This window comes from Pelophylax lessonae, assembly GCF_965119305.1.
Source record: "Pelophylax lessonae genome assembly, chromosome: 3".
Classification (NCBI taxonomy): Eukaryota; Metazoa; Chordata; class Amphibia; order Anura; family Ranidae; genus Pelophylax; species Pelophylax lessonae.
The window spans coordinates 507,791,621-507,811,924 of record NC_138770.1 but is presented as its reverse complement, the minus strand read 5'-3'; the positions used below and the strand labels follow the sequence as shown (position 1 = coordinate 507,811,924).

Here is a 20,304-nt window from a genome sequence, read left to right as displayed (position 1 = left end):
ATTATTTTGGGGGTACCAAAAAAGGGGGGCAAAGTTTGTTCATTTCAGGTTTTTTAGGCCCCCGAGTCTCCTGTGCGGATATAATTCCTGCAAAGGTTCGGGTGACATCTGAACTACCTAAGGTCCTCCCTATCTCTGTCCAGGAAATTGAATTACCTAGGTATGATTTTAATTCTGACCATGGTGGTGGTGGTCCTTTGTCTGGACAAAATTCAGGAACCACAGGCTGTGATTCACCAGCTGCTGTCACACACACAATTCTCTCTCCAGACTTGCATGCAGGTTCTGGGTCTGGTGGTATTCACCTTCAAGACACTTCTGTTTGCACAGACCTGCATTCAGCTCCTTCAGCAGGTTCGAGCCCACGGGAGGTTACCGAGGTTCGTGGCGAGGTCACAGGTTCCTCTGGCAGATGCCACAGGTGACCTAGGGGTACGGAAAGGTCAGTATCATCCTCGGCTCAAGCTTCTTCCGCGGTTTCTGCGAGGAATAAAGGGCAAGGGTCTTTCAATCATTCTGGTGGCCGTAAATGTTCTTTGGGGGCTTCCTCTCAAAGAGGACCAGTTGTCCCAAGGGCTGATCTACCATCCCGCTTAAAGTGGCTTTTTTTAATGGCTTAGCTATTTAAAGCCAGATACTGAGGGATGGAAGTTTCCCTGGATCAGGATCCCTACTATGGTGAAGGTGAGGAAGTTGACTTCCAGCAAGATATACCATCATTCTGGGAAAGCGTACATTTCTTGGTGTCAGTTGATGCTCATCCTTGATCCTTGTCTGTGATTTGGATCGTAGCCTTTCTTCAACAGGTCGTTGAGCAGAAGTTGGCCTGGAGTACCATCAAGGGCCAGGTGTCTGCCTTGGCAGTCTTCTTTCAGAGACCCCCTAGCCACGCACTCTTTATTTTGTACCTTCATTCAGGGGGTTCGACATGTGGCTCCACCTGTAAGGTCTCTCTTGCCACCTTGGGATTTAAACTTAGTGCTCTCGGTTCTCCAGAAACTTCCTTTTGAGACTATTTGGGAGATTCCCTTGCCTACATTGTCCCAGGTGGCATTATTGATGGCTATTACTTTGGCCCGTAAGGTATATGAATTGGCAGTGCTATCCTGTCGTACTCCTTATTTAGTGGTCCAAAGTAATAAAGTGGTTCTTCGTCCCAGTCTGTCATTTCTGCCCAAAGTTGTCTCTAACTTCCATTTGAATGAGGACATTGCTGCCTTTGTGTCTCAAGGTGGCTCATCCCAAGGAATTTGCTTTGCATACCTTGTATGTGCTTCAGGTGTATTGGACCAAGAAAAAGGCTGGCTGCTTCTTCGGCTACCATCTACAGATGGATCAGACAGAGCGTGACTCAGGCCTATTTTATTAAAGGTCGGTTCCTCCTTTCCCCATCACAGCGCATTCTACTCGGGCACTAAGTACTTCGTGGGCTTTGTTGTCAAGCCTCAGTTTCTCAAGTTTGCAAGGTGGCCACTTGGTGGTCAGAGCATACTTTCACCAAATTCTACACAGTTGATATTTTGGCATCTGCGGATGCTTCTTTTGGCCACAAGTTTTTGCAGGCTGCTGTTTTAGGGGCTGTTCCTTCTTTAGGGGTGTTTTTTTTTTTTTTTTTTCTTTAAATTTTTGATTTCAGATGGGGCTCCTGTGACTTGGTTAGTGCTTTTGTGTTTACCCTTGGGTTATTTTCCCCATCCCTTATTTCCCTTTTGGCACTGCTTTTGGACGTAAAATTAGATTTTTTTTATTCACCGTAAATCCAATTTCTCTGAGTTAATAGACCGACACAGCACCTATCGCTCTAAGGAGTTTTGATACTTCAAATACTGCTTGCTACTAAATACCTAGAGCAGAGAGGGGGTTACATACCAGCTGAGGATGGCCCATGGGCATAGCTAGGTTACATAGTTAGTGAGGTTGAAAAAAAGACATCAGTCCATCCAGTTCAACCTATGATGTGTGTGTGTGTTTGCTTTTAACCGTACATTGTATACCCCTGTATGTTTTGGTCTTTAACCACTTGCCTACAGTGCACTTTCACCCCCTTCCTGCCCAGACCGATTTTCAGCTTTCAGCGCTCTCACACTTTGACTGACAATTACTCAGTCATGCAACACTGTACCCATACAAAAATTGTGTCCTTTTTTTCACACAAATAGAGCTTTCTTTTGATGGTATTTGATCAATACTGGGTTTTTTATTTTTTGTGCTATAAATAAAAAAAGACTGAAAATATCGTGAAAAAACGCATTTTTCTTTGTTTCTGTCATAAAATTTTGCAAATTAGTAATTTTTCTTCACAAATTTTGGCCAAAATTTATACTGCTACTTATCTTTGGTAAAAATAACCCAAGTAAGTGTATATTTGGTCTTTGTGAAAGTTATAGAGTCCACAAGCTATGGTGCGAATCATTGAAAATTGATCACACTTGATCACACCTGATCACACCTGATGTACTGAAGGCCTATCTCATTTCTTGAGACACTAAAAAGTCAGGAAAGTACAAATACCCCCCAAATGACCCCTTTTTGGAAAGTAGACATTCCAAGGTATTTAATAAGGGGCATGGTGAGTTTTTTGAAGTTGTAATTTTTTCCCACAATGCTTTGCAAAATGAAGATTTTTTTTTTTTTTTACAAATTGCCGTATTAACAGGTTATTTCTGTCACACAGCACATGTATACTTGCAACTACACCCCAAAACACATTCTACTACTCCTGAGTATGGCGATACCACATGTGTGAGACTTTTTCATAGCCTGGCCACATACAGAGGCCTAACATCCAAGTAGCAGCGTACGGCATTCTAGGAGCATAAATTACACATATAATTTCCTGACAACCTATCGCACTTTTGAAGGCCCTGGAGCACCAGGACAATGGAAACCCCCATAAAATGACCCCATTTTGGAAAGCAAACAGCCCAACGTATAATTTTTGAGGCATAATGAGTCTTTTGAATATGTCATTTTTTTCCACAAGTTTTTGGAAAATGTGGAAAGAAAATGAAAACACATTTTTTTTACACAAAGCTGTCCATTTATGCAATATTTCTAACACATAGCATGTACATAGCAAAAATTGCACCCCAAAATACATTCTGCTATTCCTCCTGAGTATGGCGATACCACATGTGTAACACTTTTTCACAGCCTGGCCACATGCATAGGCCTAACATCCAAGTAGCGCTTTACACAAAGTTGTCCATTTATCCACTTTAAGACTGGGCCTATTTTTGACAATTGGTGTTTACAAGCTAAAATCATTTTTTTTGCTAGAAAACTACTTGGAACCCCCAAACATTATATATTTTTTTTTTAGCAGAGACCCTAGAGAATAAAATGCAGATCGTTGCAATATTTTTTTATCACACCATATTTGCGCAGCAGTCTTCCAAATGCGATTTTTGTGAAAAAAAATCACTTTTTTGAACTAAAAAATAAGAAAACAGTAAATTTAGCACAATTTTTTTCCATAATGTGAAAGATAATGTTACGCCGAGTAATTAGATACCCAACATGTCATGCTTCAAAATTGCGCATGCTCACAGAATGGCGCCAAACATTGGTACTTAAAAATCCCCATAGGCAACATTTTAAAAATGTCTGCAGGTTACTAGCTTAGAGTTACAGAGGAGGTCTAGGGCTCAAATTATTGCTCTCGCTCTAACGATCGCCGCGATACCCCACATGTATGGTTTGAACACCGTTTACATATGTGGGCGGGACTTGCGTATGCGTTTGCTTCTGCGCGCGAGCTAACGGGGACAGGGCGCTTTAATTTTTCGTCTTTTTCGTCTTTTGACGTAGCTCCGGTCCTCCAAGACCATAGAGTTGAGTGAGGGCCATCTTGCCCTCACTCGACTTCCTGTCTCTAAGGATCTGGGACCGGATAGTTTTCCCCACTGCCGGCGGGTCCGGTAAGCTGGGAAAACGTCTGGGACGCGGCAGGAGGGGGGGGCACCTCTTCCCCTGCACCGTAAGGGTAATTCCGCGGCGAATCTGCCACTGGGACCACCCTTATCTGAAAGCCGACCGCCCGCCGTTTCAAAAAATACCTGCCATAACCCCAGTATTTAGCTTTTAATGGCCGACGCATATAGTCGTTAGCCGGTCAGTAAGTAATTGCATGTATATGGCAAACAGGTGACGATGACTGATGGGGTGACAGGTGACGATGACTGATGGGGTGACAGGTGACGATGACTGATGGGGTGACAGGTGACGATGACTGATGGGGTGACAGGTGACGATGACTGATGGGGTGACGGGTGACGATGACTGATGGGGTGACGGGTGACGATGACTGATGGGGTGACAGGTGACGATGACTGATGGGGTGACAGGTGATGATGATTGATGAGATGACAGGTGACGATGATTGATGAGGTGACAAGTGACGATGATTGATGGGGTGACAGATGACGATCACTGACGGGGTGACATGTGACGATGATTGATGGGGTGACAAGTGACGATCACTGATGGGGTGTCAAGTGACGATGATTGATAGGGTGACAGATGACGATGACTGATGGGGTGACAGGTGACGGTGATTGATGGGGTGACAGGTGACGGGCGATGGTCACTGATGGGTGACAGGTGACGGGCGATGGTGCACGGCGGTACTGATGGCAGTCTCTGGTGACCGGTGAACTTTAGGCTACGTTCACCATGTGAGCTTAGCGATCGCGGGCAGAATCACTGCGATTCCGCCCGCGATCCAGAAATCATTGCAAATTGCGGGACGCCTGTGCGTTGTCCATTTTTTGCAATAGCACCCCAAACGCTCTGCGATGTTGCTGCGATTTCCGCCTGCCGAATCGAGGTAACATCACGCAAACAATGCATGACGCACCAAAGAAACTCTTGTACCTTTTTTGGGCGTCATGCGATGTTTGCGCGATGTTACCGCGATTCAGCAGGCGGAAATGGCGGCAACATCGCACAGCGTTTGGGGTGCTATTGCAAAAAACGGGCAACGCACAGGCGTCCCGCAATTTGCAATGTTTTCCGGATCGCGGGCAGATGATGAGGTGACTGTTGGGTGACAGGTGACATTGGGGGGGGCTGAGGACTGTGTGGGGGGACCTTTATTGGTGTGATTTTTACTTTTTACAGGTACACAGAGCAGTAACTCAATGTTTCTAGCTCTTCTCCCCTCATACTGGAAACTGTATGAGGAGAGAAGAGCTAGTAACAGTCAGTTACTGCTCTGTGTTTACATTTTGTGATCGGCTGTGAATGGAGGACACGCCGGCAGTGCATGGCGGCACGCCCGCGATTGCGCACCTGCCCTGCATTTCCTGCGGACGTCATATGACGTCCGCCCAGGATAATAGCCGCACCGTCGGCAAGTGGTTAAGGTGTCCATCTAATAGTTTTTTGAAACTATCAATGCTCCCTGCTGATACGACTGCTTGTGGAAGAGAATTCCACATCCTTACCGCTCTTACAGTGAAGAACCCCTTACGCACTTTAAGGTTAAACCGCCTTTCCTCTACTTTTAGTGAGTGGCCACGTGTCTTATTGTATCTCCTTTCACTGAATAGTTTGTTCCTTATGCTCGGGTCACCAGTACAGTATTTGTACATTGATATCATATCCCCCCTCAATCGTCTCTTCTCCAGAGAGAATAGGTTCAGTGCTTGTAGTCTTTCCTCATAGCTGATGTCCTCCATTCCCCTAATTATTTTTGTTGCCCTTCTCTGGACTTTCTCCAGTTCCAGCACATCCTTCCTGAGGACCGGTGCCCAGAACTGGACAGCATACTCCAGATGTGGCCGGACCAGAGTCTTGTAGAGAGGGAGAATAATCTCTTTATTTCTGGAGTGAATCCCCTTTTTTATACATCCCAGTATTCTGTTGGCTTTGCTTGCAGCGGCTTGGCATTGCATGCCACTGCCAAGCTTGTTGTCTACCAGTACCCCCAAGTCCTTTTCCATCCTAGACTCACCCAGAGGTTCCCCCCCTAGTGAGTAGCTTGCTTTCAGGTTTCTGGTCCCCAAGTGCATTACTTTAAATTTTTCAACATTAAACCTCATCTGCCATGTAGTTGCCCATCCCGTTATTTTGTTCAGGTCCGCTTGCAAGGTTTCCACATCCTGCATAGAAGATATTGGCATGCCTAGTTTAGTATCATCTGCAAATACTGAGATTGTACTCGATATCCCCTCCTCTAGATCATTTATGAATAAATTAAACAGGATTGGTCCCAGGACAGAACCCTGGGGGACCCCACTTTCCACCCCCGCCCAATCCGAGTACTCCCCATTAATCACCACCCTCTGGACTCTCCCCTGGAGCCAGTTCTCTATCCAGGTACTCACCTTATGGTCCATACCTACCTTCCTTTGTTTGTACAGTAAGCGTTTGTGGGGAACGGTGTCAAAGGCCTTTGCAAAGTCCAGATAAACCACATCCACCCGCTTACCTTTATCTAGATGGCAGCTCGCTTCATCGTAGAAGGTTAATAGATTGGTTTGGCACAGGTGTTTTTTGTTCTGCCTAGTCTTACTCCTGGAGGAGGCAATATAACCTAGTAGTTATAATTTATGGAGTGCTGTAGGATCTGTCTATGAGAAACTCTAAGAAAATGATTTTATGGTGAGTAAAAAAAACCCAAATTTTGAATAATCTTGATTAGTAAGCAAAGGATACAGAGCACTAGCACTTTTTTGCTGATAGTTGTATAAGTGTAAGTTGCAATTATGGTAATTGTTTTCTTTGATACAAGAAGAAATGGTTCCCCTGAGTGGGACTTTGAAGGCACATATATATTAGAAAATATATAGTGGTATGAAAAATTGAATTTTATTAAATATAAAGTACAATAGAGGAATTAAATCCTCTATTGTACTTTATATTTAATAAAATTCAATTTTTCATACCACTATATATTTTCTAATATCTATGTGCCTTCAAAGTCCCACTCAGGGGAACCATTTCTTCTTGTACTTAACCAGGGATGTGGCACCCTCTACCAACCTAGGTCCTCAGCACCCCTTGCTTGTTTTCTTTGATTGTATGGGCCTTATAGGTTTTACAGGAGGAAGTTTATAAACAGCACTGTTCTGAAATGTAAAAAAATATAAACATTTGTACTCACCTAGGTGTATTCAGCATCGGTCCAATGCTGCATACCTCTAAGACCGAAAACTGAGCGATCAAAGACTGCTGATCGCTCAGTTCTTGGGTCCACTCTTTCAGTCACTGCTCTGGGCTCTGCCCCTCCAGCGCTCACTGGAGCACCACACTGAGGAGGGGGTGGAAGTTGCTTGCTCATGTTCCCAGCTGCACACTTTGAGGCTGAGCCTGCTGCCTCCTGGCATCTGGGTCTATCCTGACAATGAAGTTGGAATCCCTCCAGAGTCTGCACTGGCTGAGTGACATCAGCTGACAGTGGACTTTAGCCTGCTGTCACCTGAATCTGGGTCACAGGAGTGCAGAAATGAGTGCACCTCTGGGTCCCACTGAAGAGGAGATCTTTGGCCCTATTTCTCCTTTAATTATCTGACATCATTGGTATTTATTATCTTTTGGATCGCTGGCTAATATAGATAGGGGGTGTAAGTGCAGAGGTTTAAAGAATTTCATCAAATATGTATAGGATAATTACAAGGAGAATACAGTTACCACAAGACTTCTGTTCAGTTTTTCCCCATAATTGGGAGAGGGAAGGGGGTGGGGGGCATTTTCGAGCAAGTACGGTTTTCTAGTATCTAGACTTAGGCTAGTAAAGATTTTATAATCTTAAGGGTAAGTGGAAATATGTATCTATGTGTTAAATCATAATGCCCCTTTTTATGTGTAATTGAGGAACCAAGTTTGATTGAGAGTGATGTATATAGGTCTGTTGACCTCTTGTAACATTAGCAAAGAAATAGGGAAAATATTACATTTATGACCCACACTATCCATACAATTTTTTGTATGATTTTATGATCTATTTTTTTAGCTTTCAGTAATAAAAGGTTTTTTATATTGTATTGTCTCGCTGTCCTTCTCTGAAACCAGTAAAGTCTGCAAGGTTCTAAAAAAAAATAGCCAGTCACAAGATCTTAAAGCCCCAGCCGCCTCCTCCTGGCATTTAAAGCCAGGGGTTTGTGGTTGTTTGTGATCATCGGAGGTGAGGAGGATTCGTATTTCTACCTTTAATGGAATGTAGACAGCATGAATACGGCGTGTATTTGGGGGGGGCATGGGGTGACGGCGGCTCTGTCCTAATGGACACACAGAGCTGCGTCTCAGCTCAGGTACCCCCATAGCGATTTAGCAATAGTTTTTCAATTCTGTTTGTTTTAACATCAATAGCGCTGGGTGAGTTTGGTACAGTAGTGTATGTGAAACTTGACCTTGCTCCTTTGACAAATACCCCCATAGCAAGCTACTTGCTGTGGGGGCAATTGACAGGAGGTAGGGGCCAGGATTGCTGGCGAGGGTTGAGAAAAGAGGAGGATCCAGGCTGCTCTGTGCAAAACCACTGCACAGAGTAGGTAAGTATAACATGTTTGTTTATTTTTTAAAGGAAAAAAAAAAGAGACTTTAGTTTCACTTTACCTTTCCTATGTTCTTTTTGCAGTATCATTTTGAAAGTATAGTATTTGTAAAAATAATTGTTGCACCAATTATGCATTAGGTATCTGCATCTCTGTCTTTATCTGTTTGTGTTTTGTTTGTGTTTTAAAGAGCATGGGGATTTCTTGGGTTCATGCCCTGAAGATGAAGTAATAAGCCCAGGAGACGACTGCATGGAATCAGTTTTGGATGACTCATTACTAGAAACCTGCCCAATTCAGTCTCCATTGCAAGTTTTTGCAGGGATGGGTGGACTGGCCCTTATCGCTGAGCGACTTCCTATGCTTTACCCAGATGTCATTCAGCAAGTAAGACTTTACACTATACTGTTATGACCGTGTTTCAAATTTGCTAACAAAATATTCTTTATAATGTTTTATTATGCCAAAAAATTTGATTGCTGTGTAATTCCTTTGTGAGCACAATGCAGCTTATCTTAATCGTACATTACAGAACACAGGTAGAATATTCATACCCCATAGGGTTATAGGAATATACATTCAGGTGATTAGATACTGGCAAAGCTTTAGATGACACATTTCCTGGGCTCCTCCCCTGTAACTGAACCCCACTCAGTGAGTCCTTTGTTTTGTGCTAGTGTCTGAAGGTGATGGGCCTTTTCTCCTTCACTAAGAAAATCGGCCATTAGTTTATTTTTTTTATTATTTTATCTTCCGATTCCTCAAAATCACATTGTATTCTAATGCAAGAATAGAAGCAGTGGATCCAGATATGTGCACCTCGGTCAAATCTTGGAATCCATACCCTAACTCTGGACTGTGGAAGATGGCCTGTAATGTTGCTTTGGGCACTGGATCCTGTTTAGTCGCTCACCTTGGCACTTTGTGCAATGTGTTGAGATAGCCGTGGAGTGCTATACTGGTTCAGGACTGTGGTCCATCGCTATGGAATCCAGTCTCTGAAGGCCTTTTTTGGGGGTGTGCCCAACCTTGACAGACAAAGTCTGGACTTTATATACAGTCTAGCATCGTGGACAGGTAGGACAGGGTCACCCTTTATCTCTGACCATTACTGTAAAAGGCAACTGGAGTTTGAAATGTGTTCACTACATAGTGCAAACTTTTAAAACCGTCTGTCCTAAACAAACATCTCTGTTCCTAATGAAGATGTTCCTCCTTTCAAAGATTCTGCAGATAGAAAGTTTGAGACACTCTTAAATTTAGTCCCAGCCCTGCAACCAACTAACTGGACTAGTACAATGAACAACCAACATTCCCCTGTATTTTATAATCAAGTTGTTACACAGCAATTGCCTTCTGCCGTACCTTTCTGTGTTAAGTGGAATGTCCCTAAACCACCTTTAGTAGCTGCTAGCTCCTCAAAATGCAGAGTAACTGCTCATTCGAACCAGGCTTCAATTCCAAAGCTTTCGGAAGAAGGCTTAATTCTCCAAGGCCACAAAACCTTCCTCAAAGCCCCCTTAAAATGAAAGTCCACCCTCTCCAAACCTCTTCATGGCACCAAAGTTATTCAGTTGGGTGTGGGTAGTCAGCTCTTTCTGGACAAATCGCAAAATTTTGCAAGGAATCCCCAAGTTCAATGCTTGCCTCTCTGAGACGAAAGGAATACACAGCATATGTGGACATCCAAGATTCATGTGTACATTTCCCATTTACTCCCCTCATCAGTGCTTTCTGAGCTTCACATTGGCAGATGATCACTTCCAGTTTTCCACAATCAGGGAATCCAAATCATAGGCTATTTAGACAATCTTCTTTTGAAGGACTCCTCCCCCTTGCAGCTACCAGAAAATGTCCAGAAGACAATTATGCTGCTCCAAGAACTTGACGGGGGTAATCAATTTCAACAAATCTGCTCCCCAGCCTTCTTTTCACCTGGTCCTTGACACAGCTTAAAGCGGCTCCTTAGTCATTTTTTCCATTTTTAACTTTGGATAGTAAAACATTTTTTTTTTCCACCAGTAAATACCTCATGCAGCCCACTTCCTCTTTCTTGTATTTATTTTTTTTTTTAATGGCCCCACAGCGTTACAGCGCCCACCCGGAGGTCGGGCATGCGCTAATAGACCCCCACAGAGAGGAAGAGACCACCCTCAAGACTCACTGTCCTTTTAGGCACTCCCACCGGCCTTCACTTCAAAAAATCTCCAGCAAAATGGCCAAAAACGGGTGTACCAAGATGGCCGCCTCCATAGAAGCAGACAGAGGCTACAACAAAATGGCGACCCCGCCCGAAAATTGCAGCAATCGGGGGACCCCCAAAACACCCATCCAAACCATCCACTTCAGGAGAACCCCAGCAAGCCCCCCCCCCCCCCCCCGCACGATCATTGAGCACACCGGACAGCGAACTCGCCCGGCCCCCCCATGCGGCCTGCACACTAGGCCCCAGGCTCAGGTAGGCCCAAACAGTTCCCCACGTGGGGGGGGGTGGAGAGGAGGGGGGTCACAAAAGGACAGAGGGAAACCCAGGAGTGCGAGGGTCCGACAGTCCCAGGGAGAGGGCCCGCGTCCACCCCAAAATCTGCCAGGGAAGGGGGGGGACATTTTCTCACCATACCAGGAACACAGGCGGGCACCATTTCGTGACAGGACCCCACGCCACCGGAGTAGGGGGGCTGTCGGCCAAATAGGAACGCTGCAACATCAGCCTCGACCCTGTCGTGTGTGTGCTGGTGAGACGTTTAACTCGTGGGGCCAGTCCCCATCCAGTGGGACTATGTCAGGGCCGACCCAGCGTGGAGCTAAGGCCTGCACGTGCTTGCTGGCCAAACTGGGGTGACCACTGGATATGGGGGTCCAGTCTGTCGCCCAGCCCGGCATAATTGCTTGAAGATCTCACAGGAAAAAAGTTCCGGAAAAAAAAGGCTAGCTAAAAATATTCTACATAAAAAAATACTTTTATGCCAGGACCAGAGATCCCAGCAAGGAACTAGGTCCTTACTCCTGACTAGGCAGAAAAAAACTGACATCCTATGCAGGAAGAGAGATGGTGTACTCTGGGACTGCCCATAGGCGTAGCCAGAACTTTTTCCTGCCTAGTATCCTACTCCTGTAGGGGGCAGTATAACCTACTGATATGAATCAGAGAGAACTGCGTCCGTCAATGAACTTAAGAGAAAAGGATTTTACGGTAAGTCAAAAATCCAGTTTTTCCGCCAGTAAATACCTCATGCAGCCCACTTCCTCTTTCTTGTCTGGTCATTAGTCTAGGCTAATGACATCATGCACAGCTCTCTCACTCTGAGTTTGTCAGCAAGGGAGGGAGGGATGAGTCATAGGAAAGCTGCAGAGCTGGATAAGGGTGGAGATAACAGGATACTGCAGAGATCCATGAGTATTCATCAAGAGAGGAGAAATGTGCAGGCAAACAGTGGTGTGTGTGTGTGTGTATATATATTGTAACAGGAAGTCAGCTAAATCTGGGAATGTAGTCACAGGAAGGAGATACATTTCCACCTGATTTAGAAAGTCCATTAATTAATTTAGGGTGTTGGCTACAGAGCTAGCCAGCAGGAAGTTGAAAGGCCTTCACCTGTTCAGAATGAGGGAGTTAAGGCTCTATAATTTGTTCAGAGAAATTCCTATTGTTTGCTGCCTCCAGAAGCTGCATCCTGAAGCCATGTGGGCTGGGAGCAGGAGGACAGTCAGCGTGTGCCTCCCGACAGGATGTGTGGGCCTGGGAGAAGACCCCCCGGAGTGATGTGTGCCCGGGACGGTAACCAAGGGTGAATACGTCTCAAAGGTGAGAAGACGAACTGTTGATGTGAAAGAAACAAAAGGACTGTGTTGCCCTGTGAAGCTATTATAAAAGGACTATTGAGTGTCCGCTGTAGGACAAGGAAGTCTGCCCGACGGTAGGTTGGAGACAGACACTTAGGCAGGTTCCAGTTGTGAGAAGGTAGCCGCCCATAGAGGCAAGGATTTATTTTCTGTTTTATTTTATTTTGGATGTTTTGCTGCATACAGCCTGGTGAAGAAAACACCATTTAATAAACCACACTGTTTGTTTGCAAGCACTTGTCGGCTACCTCTCTGGGAAAACGCACCCCCCAAGGGGTCATCCACACCCGCCACCGAGCTAATCCCTTACAATATATATATATATATATATATATATATATATAGTATCTCACAAAAGTGAGTATGCCCCTAACATTTTTTGTAAATATTTTATTATATCTTTTCATGTGACAACACTGAAGAAATTACACTTTGCTACAATGTAAAGTAGTGAGTGTACAGCTTGTAGAACAGTATCAATTTGCTATCCCCTCAAAATAACTCAACCCACAGCCATTAATGTCTAAACCACTGGCAACAAAATTGAGTACACCCCTAAGTAAAACAGTCCAAATTTGGCCCAATTAGCCATTTTCCCTCCCCAGTGGCATGTGACTCATTAGTGTTACAAGGTCTCAGGCGTGAATGGGAAGCAGGTGTATTAAATTTGGTGTTATCACTCTCTTACTGGTCACTGAAAGTTCAACATGGCAAAGAACTCTCTGCGGATCTGAAAAAAAGAATTGATACTCTACATAAAGATAGCCTAGGCTATAAGATTGCCAAGACCCTGAAACTAAGCTGTAGCACAGTGGCCAAGACCATACTGCGTTTAATTAGACCAGTTCCACTCGGAACAGGCCTCTCCGTGGTCGACCAAAGATGTTGAGTGCACGTGCTCAGCGTCATATCCAGAGGTTGTCTTTGCAAAATAGGCATATGAGTGCTGCCTGCATTGCTGCAGAGGTTGAAGGGGCTGGGGGTCAGCCTGTCAGTGCTCAGACCATATGCTGCACACTGCATCAAGTTGGTCTGCATGATTGTTGTCCCCCCAGAAGAAAGCCTCTTCTAAAGACAATGCGCAAGAAAGACGCAAACCGTTTGCTGAAGACCAGCAGACTAAGGACATGGATTACTGGAACCATGTCCTGTGGTCTGAGGAGACCAAGATAAACTTATTTGGTTTAAATGGTGTCAAGCATGAGTGGCAGCAACCAGGTGAGGAGAACAAAGACAAGTGTGTCTTGCCTACAGTCAAGCATGGTGGTGGGAGTGTCATCGTCTGGGGCTGCTTGAGTGCTGCCGGCACTGAGGAGCTACAGTTCATTGAGGGAACCATGAATGCCAACATGTACTGTGACATACTGAAGTAGAGCTTGTTCCCCTCACTTTGGAGACTGGGCCACAGGGCAGTATTCCAACATAACGACCCCAAACACGCCTCCAAGACGACCACTGCCTTGCTAAGGAAGCTGAGGGTAGGTAAAGATGATGGACTGGCCAAGCATGTTTCCAGACCTAAACCCTATTGAGCATCTGTGGGGCATCAAATGGAAGGTGGAGAAGTGCAAGGTCTCTAACATCCACCAGCTTCGTGATGTCAAGGAGGAGTGGAGGAGGACCCCAGTGGCAACCTGTGAAGCTCTAGTGAACTCCAAGCCCAAGAGGGTTATAGCAGTGCCTGAAAATAATGGTGGCCACACAAAATATTGACACTGTTATACAAGCTGTACACTCACTACTTTCATTGTAGCAAAGTGTCATTTCTTTTTCAGTGGTGTCACATGAAAAGAAATAATAACATATTTACAAAAATGTGAGGGGTGTACTCACTTTTGTGAGATACTCTGTGTGTGTGTGTGTGTGTGTGTGTAAATCCTGGAAATGAACAGGCAGTAGCTTTAGCTGCCCACAGTTAAAATGGCTGCAACCAGATTTAGTGAAGGAATATTTCTGCAGCATATTTGTCAAGTACAGAATCACAGTATTTATATATATATATATATATATATATATATATATATATATATATATATATATATATAATATGCAGTGGTTGAAGGGAAGCTTCAGAATGACAAATTATCTCAGCAGAATGTAGTTACCCTTTAACAGTATAAAAGCAATATGGAGTGGCACTATAACAATGTAAATAGCAGTGAAACTATATATATATTATTTAAAGCGCAATTTTGTGGTGCCTAAGCGGTTTCAGTACCGTTATCCCTTTGTGTCTCCACGGTGGATTCGCTCTGGACTGTGGCCCCTAAGGTGGACCACACGTTGTCCAGGTTAAATAAAGCCACTCTGATGCCCGCGGAGGATTCTCCGGTGCAAGCGGTGATTCTGGCCAGGTGGTACAGATGTCCTCATTCCTTGGAAAGGAGGATCTCTTTGAGCCACCAAGTCAGAACGGATCTTCTGTGGTGGCTCCAGTCTCCGGCTCTGACGGAAAGGAAATCCTTCCGACCGTTGTGTGCTCGATGGGGATCCCCGGACGTGGATCTGTTCGCGTCTCGTCTTAACAACAAGGTGTGGGAAGGTTCGTGGCAAGAACACGCGACCCTCTGGCAGAAGCCTCGGACGCGTTGGTAGTGCCTTGGAATCGGTATTGCCTGATTTATGCCTTCCCCCCCCCCCCCCCCCCCGATTCAGTTGTTGTCCAGGTTCCTTCGCAGGTTGGTCTCGGAACCGAGATTGGTGATTCTCGTGGCCACGGACTCATCGTCGAGCCTCCCTGGCGGCTCCCGTTACGAGACGATCTGCTGTCTCAGGGGCCGATCTTCCATCCTGCTTTACAGTCGCTGGCTTTAACATCGTGGCTGTTGAAAGCCAGGTCTTGAGAGATCGGGGTCTCTCATTGGCGGTCATTCATACCCTACTCAAGGCTAGGAAGGCCTCGTCCTGTAAGATTTATTATCGTACCTGGAAGGCTTTTTTCGCCTGGTGTGATTTGCAGGGATTCCATCCTCGCTCCTTTCGGTGGCGAGGTTGTTAGCCTTCCTGCAATCTGGTGTGGACCAGCCTCTTGCGCTGACCACTATTAAGGATCAGTTATCTGCGCTGGCCATTCTTTTCCAGCGCTCATTGGCGTCAAATTCCTTTATCCGCATCTTTATTCAAGGGATGCGTCATCTGGCTCCCCCTAGGAAGGCACCCTTGCCTCCTTGGGACTTGAATTTGGTTCTGTCCGTTTTGCAACGTCCTCCATTTGAGAACATCCAGGAGATTCCTCTGCCTGCGCTGTCACGGAAGGTCGCCTTTCTGGTGGCGATCACATCTGCTCGCAGAGTGTCGGAGTTGGCGGCCCTGTCTTGCCACTCCCCCTGGTTGTTCATAGGGATAAGGTGGTCTTGGTCAATCTTTCCTTCCAAAGGTGGTGTCCAATTTTCATCTCAACGAGGACCTTGTCTTGCCTTAGCTGTGTGCGAATCCTAAGCATCCTAAAGAGTTTGCCTTGCATTCCTTGGATTTAGTCCAGGCGATCAGGGTGTACCTGTCGTCTACTGAATCCTTCAGAAAGTCAGATTCTCTTTTTGTCCTTCCTGAGGGACCTCGGAAGGGTTTGGCTGCGTCTGCGGCAACCATTTCTAAATGGCTCAGACAGACCATTGTACAGGCTTATTCACTTAGGGAACGGATTCCGCCCTTCCCTGTCACGGCGCACTCTACCAGAGCGGTGAGCGCGTCTTGGGCCTTCCGCCATCAGGCGTCTGTGTCCCAGGTGTGCAAAACGGCAACCTGGTCGTCCGTGCACACCTTTACAAAATTTTACAAACTTGATGTTTTGGCATCGGCAGATGCCTCCTTTGGCCGCAAAGTTATGAGTGCGGCAGTGCCTTAGGGGAGACATGGCGTTTTTTTTCGCCTGTCCCCGCCTGTTATTTTGCTTTCCTGGGTTTGTTCGCTCAGTGGTGGAGCTAGACTTTTAAAACAGGGGTGGCAAAGGGGTGGCAAGGTATTATTTTGGGCGGTCAATATACATGCGTGCATACCTCCCAACTTTTGAACTTTGCAATGAGGGACACTAAAAGAAAAAGCAAACCTGCGGCGCGGGTGTGGGTGTGGCCAATTGCTTAGCAGTGGGAGGGGCTTAAGGGATAGGGGATAGGGTAAACAAAACCCAGACTTCCTAGTACTCATAAAATATGCTTTGATTGCTCAGCCTACCTTAAAGAAGAACTTCATTAAATAGTCAGAGACTGCATAGCAACCAGCAACTGTTGAGACAATGAAGACTTTGGTGAGAAGTATATAATGTACAGTATTGTGTATATAGTGCAGGAGAGTGTAATGTACAAAATGCAGGAGACAGGAGTATGTAATGTACAGAATGCAGGGGTCGGACTCTGCACCATCCACCCCCCCAGCTCTATACACCCCAAATGCCCACCTAGCTCCATACACCCCCCCCCATACACCCCAAATGCCCCCAGCAGCTCTATCCACCTCAAATGCCCACCCTAGCTCCATCCACCCCAAATGCCCACCCTAGCACTATCTATCCCAAACACCCATCCAACCTCCAAACACTCCAAATGCCCACCCCAGCTCCATCCACCCCCCCATCCAGCTCCATTCACCCCATATGCCCACCCCAGCTCCATCAACTCCAAATGCCCCTTTTGGGGGGCGCAAACAGAAAAATGTAATAGGCATTGCTTTGCGGCAAAAAACGCTGTAAAAAATTGCGTGACTTTGAGGTCACAAAAGTGTGAAAGGGGCCTTCAGTAATCAAGGTATAGTGTGCCCCCTTCAATGCAGAGTGACCAGCGTGCTCCCTTTCAATGCAGAGAGACCAGCGTGCTCCCTTTCAATGCAGAGAGACCAGCGTGCCCCCTTTCAATGCAGAGAGACCAGCGTGCTCCCTTTCAATGCAGAGAGACCAGCGTGCCCCCTTTCAATGCAGAGAGACCAGCGTGCCCCCTTTCAATGCAGAATGACCAGCGTGCCCCCTTCAATGCAGAATGACCAGCGTGCCCCCTTCAATGCAGACAGGCCAGCGTGCCCCCTTCAATGCAGACAGGCCAGCGTGCCCCTTTCAATGCCGAATGACCAGCGTGCCCCCTTTCATTCCAGAGTGACCAGCGTGCCGTGCCCCCATTCAATGCAGAGTGACCAGCGTGCCGTGCCCCCATTCAATGCAGAGTGACCAGCGTGCCGTGCCCCCATTCAATGCAGAGTGACCAGCGTGCCGTGCCCCCATTCAATGCAGAGTGACCAGCGTGCCGTGCCCCCATTCAATGCAGAGTGACCAGCGTGCCGTGCCCCCATTCAATGCAGAGTGACCAGCGTGCCGTGCCCCCATTCAATGCAGAGTGACCAGCGTGCCGTGCCCCCTTTCAATGCAGAGAGACCAGCGTGCCGTGCCCCCTTTCAATGCAGAGAGACCAGCTTGCCCCCTTTCAATGCAGAGAGACCAGCTTGCCCCCTTTCAATGCAGAGAGACCAGCGTGACCCCTTTCAATGCAGAATGGCCAGTGTGACCCCTTTCAATGCAGAATGGCCAGTGTGACCCCTTTCAATGCAGAATAACCAGCGTGACCCCTTTCAATGCAGAATGACCAGCGTGACCCCTTTCAATGCAGAATGACCAGTGTGCCCCCTTTCAATGCAGAGTGACCAGCGTGCCGTGCCCCCATTCAATGCAGAGTGACCAGCATGCCGTGCCCCCCTTCAATGCAGAGAGACCAGCGTGCCCCCTTTCAATGCAGAATAACCAGCGTGACCCCTTTCAATGCAGAATGACCAGCGTGACCCCTTTCAATGCAGAATGACCAGCGTGACCCCTTTCAATGCAGAATGACCAGCGTGACCCCTTTCAATGCAGAATGACCAGCGTGACCCCTTTCAATGCAGAATGACCGGCGTGACCCCTTTCAATGCAGAATGACCGGCGTGACCCCTTTCAATGCAGAATGACCGGCGTGACCCCTTTCAATGCAGAATGACCGGCGTGACCCCTTTCAATGCAGAATGACCGGCGTGACCCCTTTCAATGCAGAATGACCGGCGTGACCCCTTTCAATGCAGAATGACCGGCGTGACCCCTTTCAATGCAGAATGACCGGCGTGACCCCTTTCAATGCAGAATGACCGGCGTGACCCCTTTCAATGCAGAATGACCGGCGTGACCCCTTTCAATGCAGAATGACCGGCGTGACCCCTTTCAATGCAGAATGACCGGCGTGACCCCTTTCAATGCAGAATGACCGGCGTGACCCCTTTCAATGCAGAATGACCGGCGTGACCCCTTTCAATGCAGAATGACCGGCGTGGCCCCTTTCAATGCAGAATGACCGGCGTGGCCCCTTAATGTAGAATGACCAGCGTGACCCCTTAATGCAGAATGACCAGCGTGACCCCTTAATTTAGAATGACCAGCGTGACCCCTTAATTTAGAATGACCAGCGTGACCCCTTAATTTAGAATGACCAGCGTGACCCCTTAATTTAGAATGACCAGCGTGACCCCTTAATTTAGAATGACCAGCGTGACCCCTTAATGTAGAATGACCAGCGTGACCCCTTAATGTAGAATGACCAGTGTGACCCCTTAATGTAGAATGACCAGCGTGACCCCCTAATGCAGAATAACCAGCGTGACCCCTTAATGTAGAATGACCAGCGTGACCCCTTAATTTAGAATGACCAGCGTGACCCCTTAATTTAGAATGACCAGCGTGACCCCTTAATTTAGAATGACCAGCCTGACCCCTTCATTTAGAATGACCAGCGTGACCCCTTAATGCAGAATGACCAGCATGACCCCTTAATGCAGAATGACCAGTGTGCCCCCTTAATGTAGAATGACCAGTGTGCCCCCTTAATGTAGAATGACCAGTGTGCCCCCTTAATGTAGAATGAACAGTGTGACCCCTTAATGTAGAATGAACAGTGTGACCCCTTAATGTAGAATGACCAGCGTGCCGTGCCCCCCCACCCGAGACTGGTGCACTTACCTGTCCCTCTGTCCCCCGGCGTCTCCTCGAGTCCTTCTGCCTCCTCCTCGGCCAATGCCATTGCGACGGAAGACGAGGGCGGAGCTGGGAGGAGGAGGAGGGGGCGGGCGGCAGCAGAGATGGACACGGAAGACGAGGGCGGAGCTGGGAGGAGGAGGGGGCGGGCGGGCGGCAGCAGAGATGGACAGGACACGGAAGACTAGGGCAGAGCTGGGAGGAGGAGGGGCGGGCGGCAGCGGAGATGGACAGGACACGGAAGACGAGGGCGGAGCTGGAAGGTGAGTAGCGGCACAGCAAACCAATCAGGTATGCAGGCACGCGTGATTGGTTAGCTGTGCAGCGGCTCACGGCGCCGCTGCCGCTCACCGCTCTGTCACACAGTCACAGAGAACTTGATGCACAGGTGCCCCCTCGTTCAGCTAGCGCGAGCGGGGTGGCAACAGGGGTGGCAAGGATGTCGTCTGGGGTGGCAATTGCCACCCCAGCTAGCCCTCTGGCTCCGCCACTGTGTTCGCTCCTGTTGAGCTTTCCTGTTACCCAGTGTTTTACCTTTCTGGTTCAGATAAGGTTCTTTACTCTGACCTGGGTGCTGCGTTGCCTTTTAGATGGTTATGTTTCCCACCCCTCACATCTACACTGCTTTGGGACATCCCAGTAGTGAAGACTGTATGAGTGGGCGGCGACTGTCAGAGGATGTAAGAGAAAATATAATTTTTGTAAGAACTTACCGTAAAATACTTTTTTCTGAATCCTCTGACAGTCGCCGCCCCCCACCCCTCTTTTGGGGTTTATGGACTATCTACTGCTTGATACCAAACTGAATTGGGAATGCTGCTAGCAGGGTGGTATTGGACCAGAGGGACAGCCCCCTGTAGGTGTGTCTATGCCAAGTTTTTGTAAATGTTTCTAACAAAATCTTCTGGCTAGCTTACTCCTGTGGATAAGACCAATACCCAGTAGTGAAGACTGTATGAGTGAGCGTCGACTGTCAGAGGACTCAGA

General features: G+C 47.1%; 1 protein-coding gene across 6 annotated transcripts in view; it reads left to right on the top strand.

Annotated features, from left to right (window-relative positions):
• Window positions 1–20,304, top strand: part of BIRC6 (baculoviral IAP repeat containing 6) — an 807,095-nt gene that overhangs the window by 586,302 nt on the left and 200,489 nt on the right. For all 6 annotated transcript variants that reach the window (XM_082252286.1, XM_082252283.1, XM_082252284.1 and 3 more), the window contains one exon: window positions 8,689–8,885. In XM_082252286.1, coding sequence (XP_082108412.1) covers window positions 8,689–8,885 — 197 coding nt within the window. The remainder of the gene's footprint in view (window positions 1–8,688; window positions 8,886–20,304) is intronic.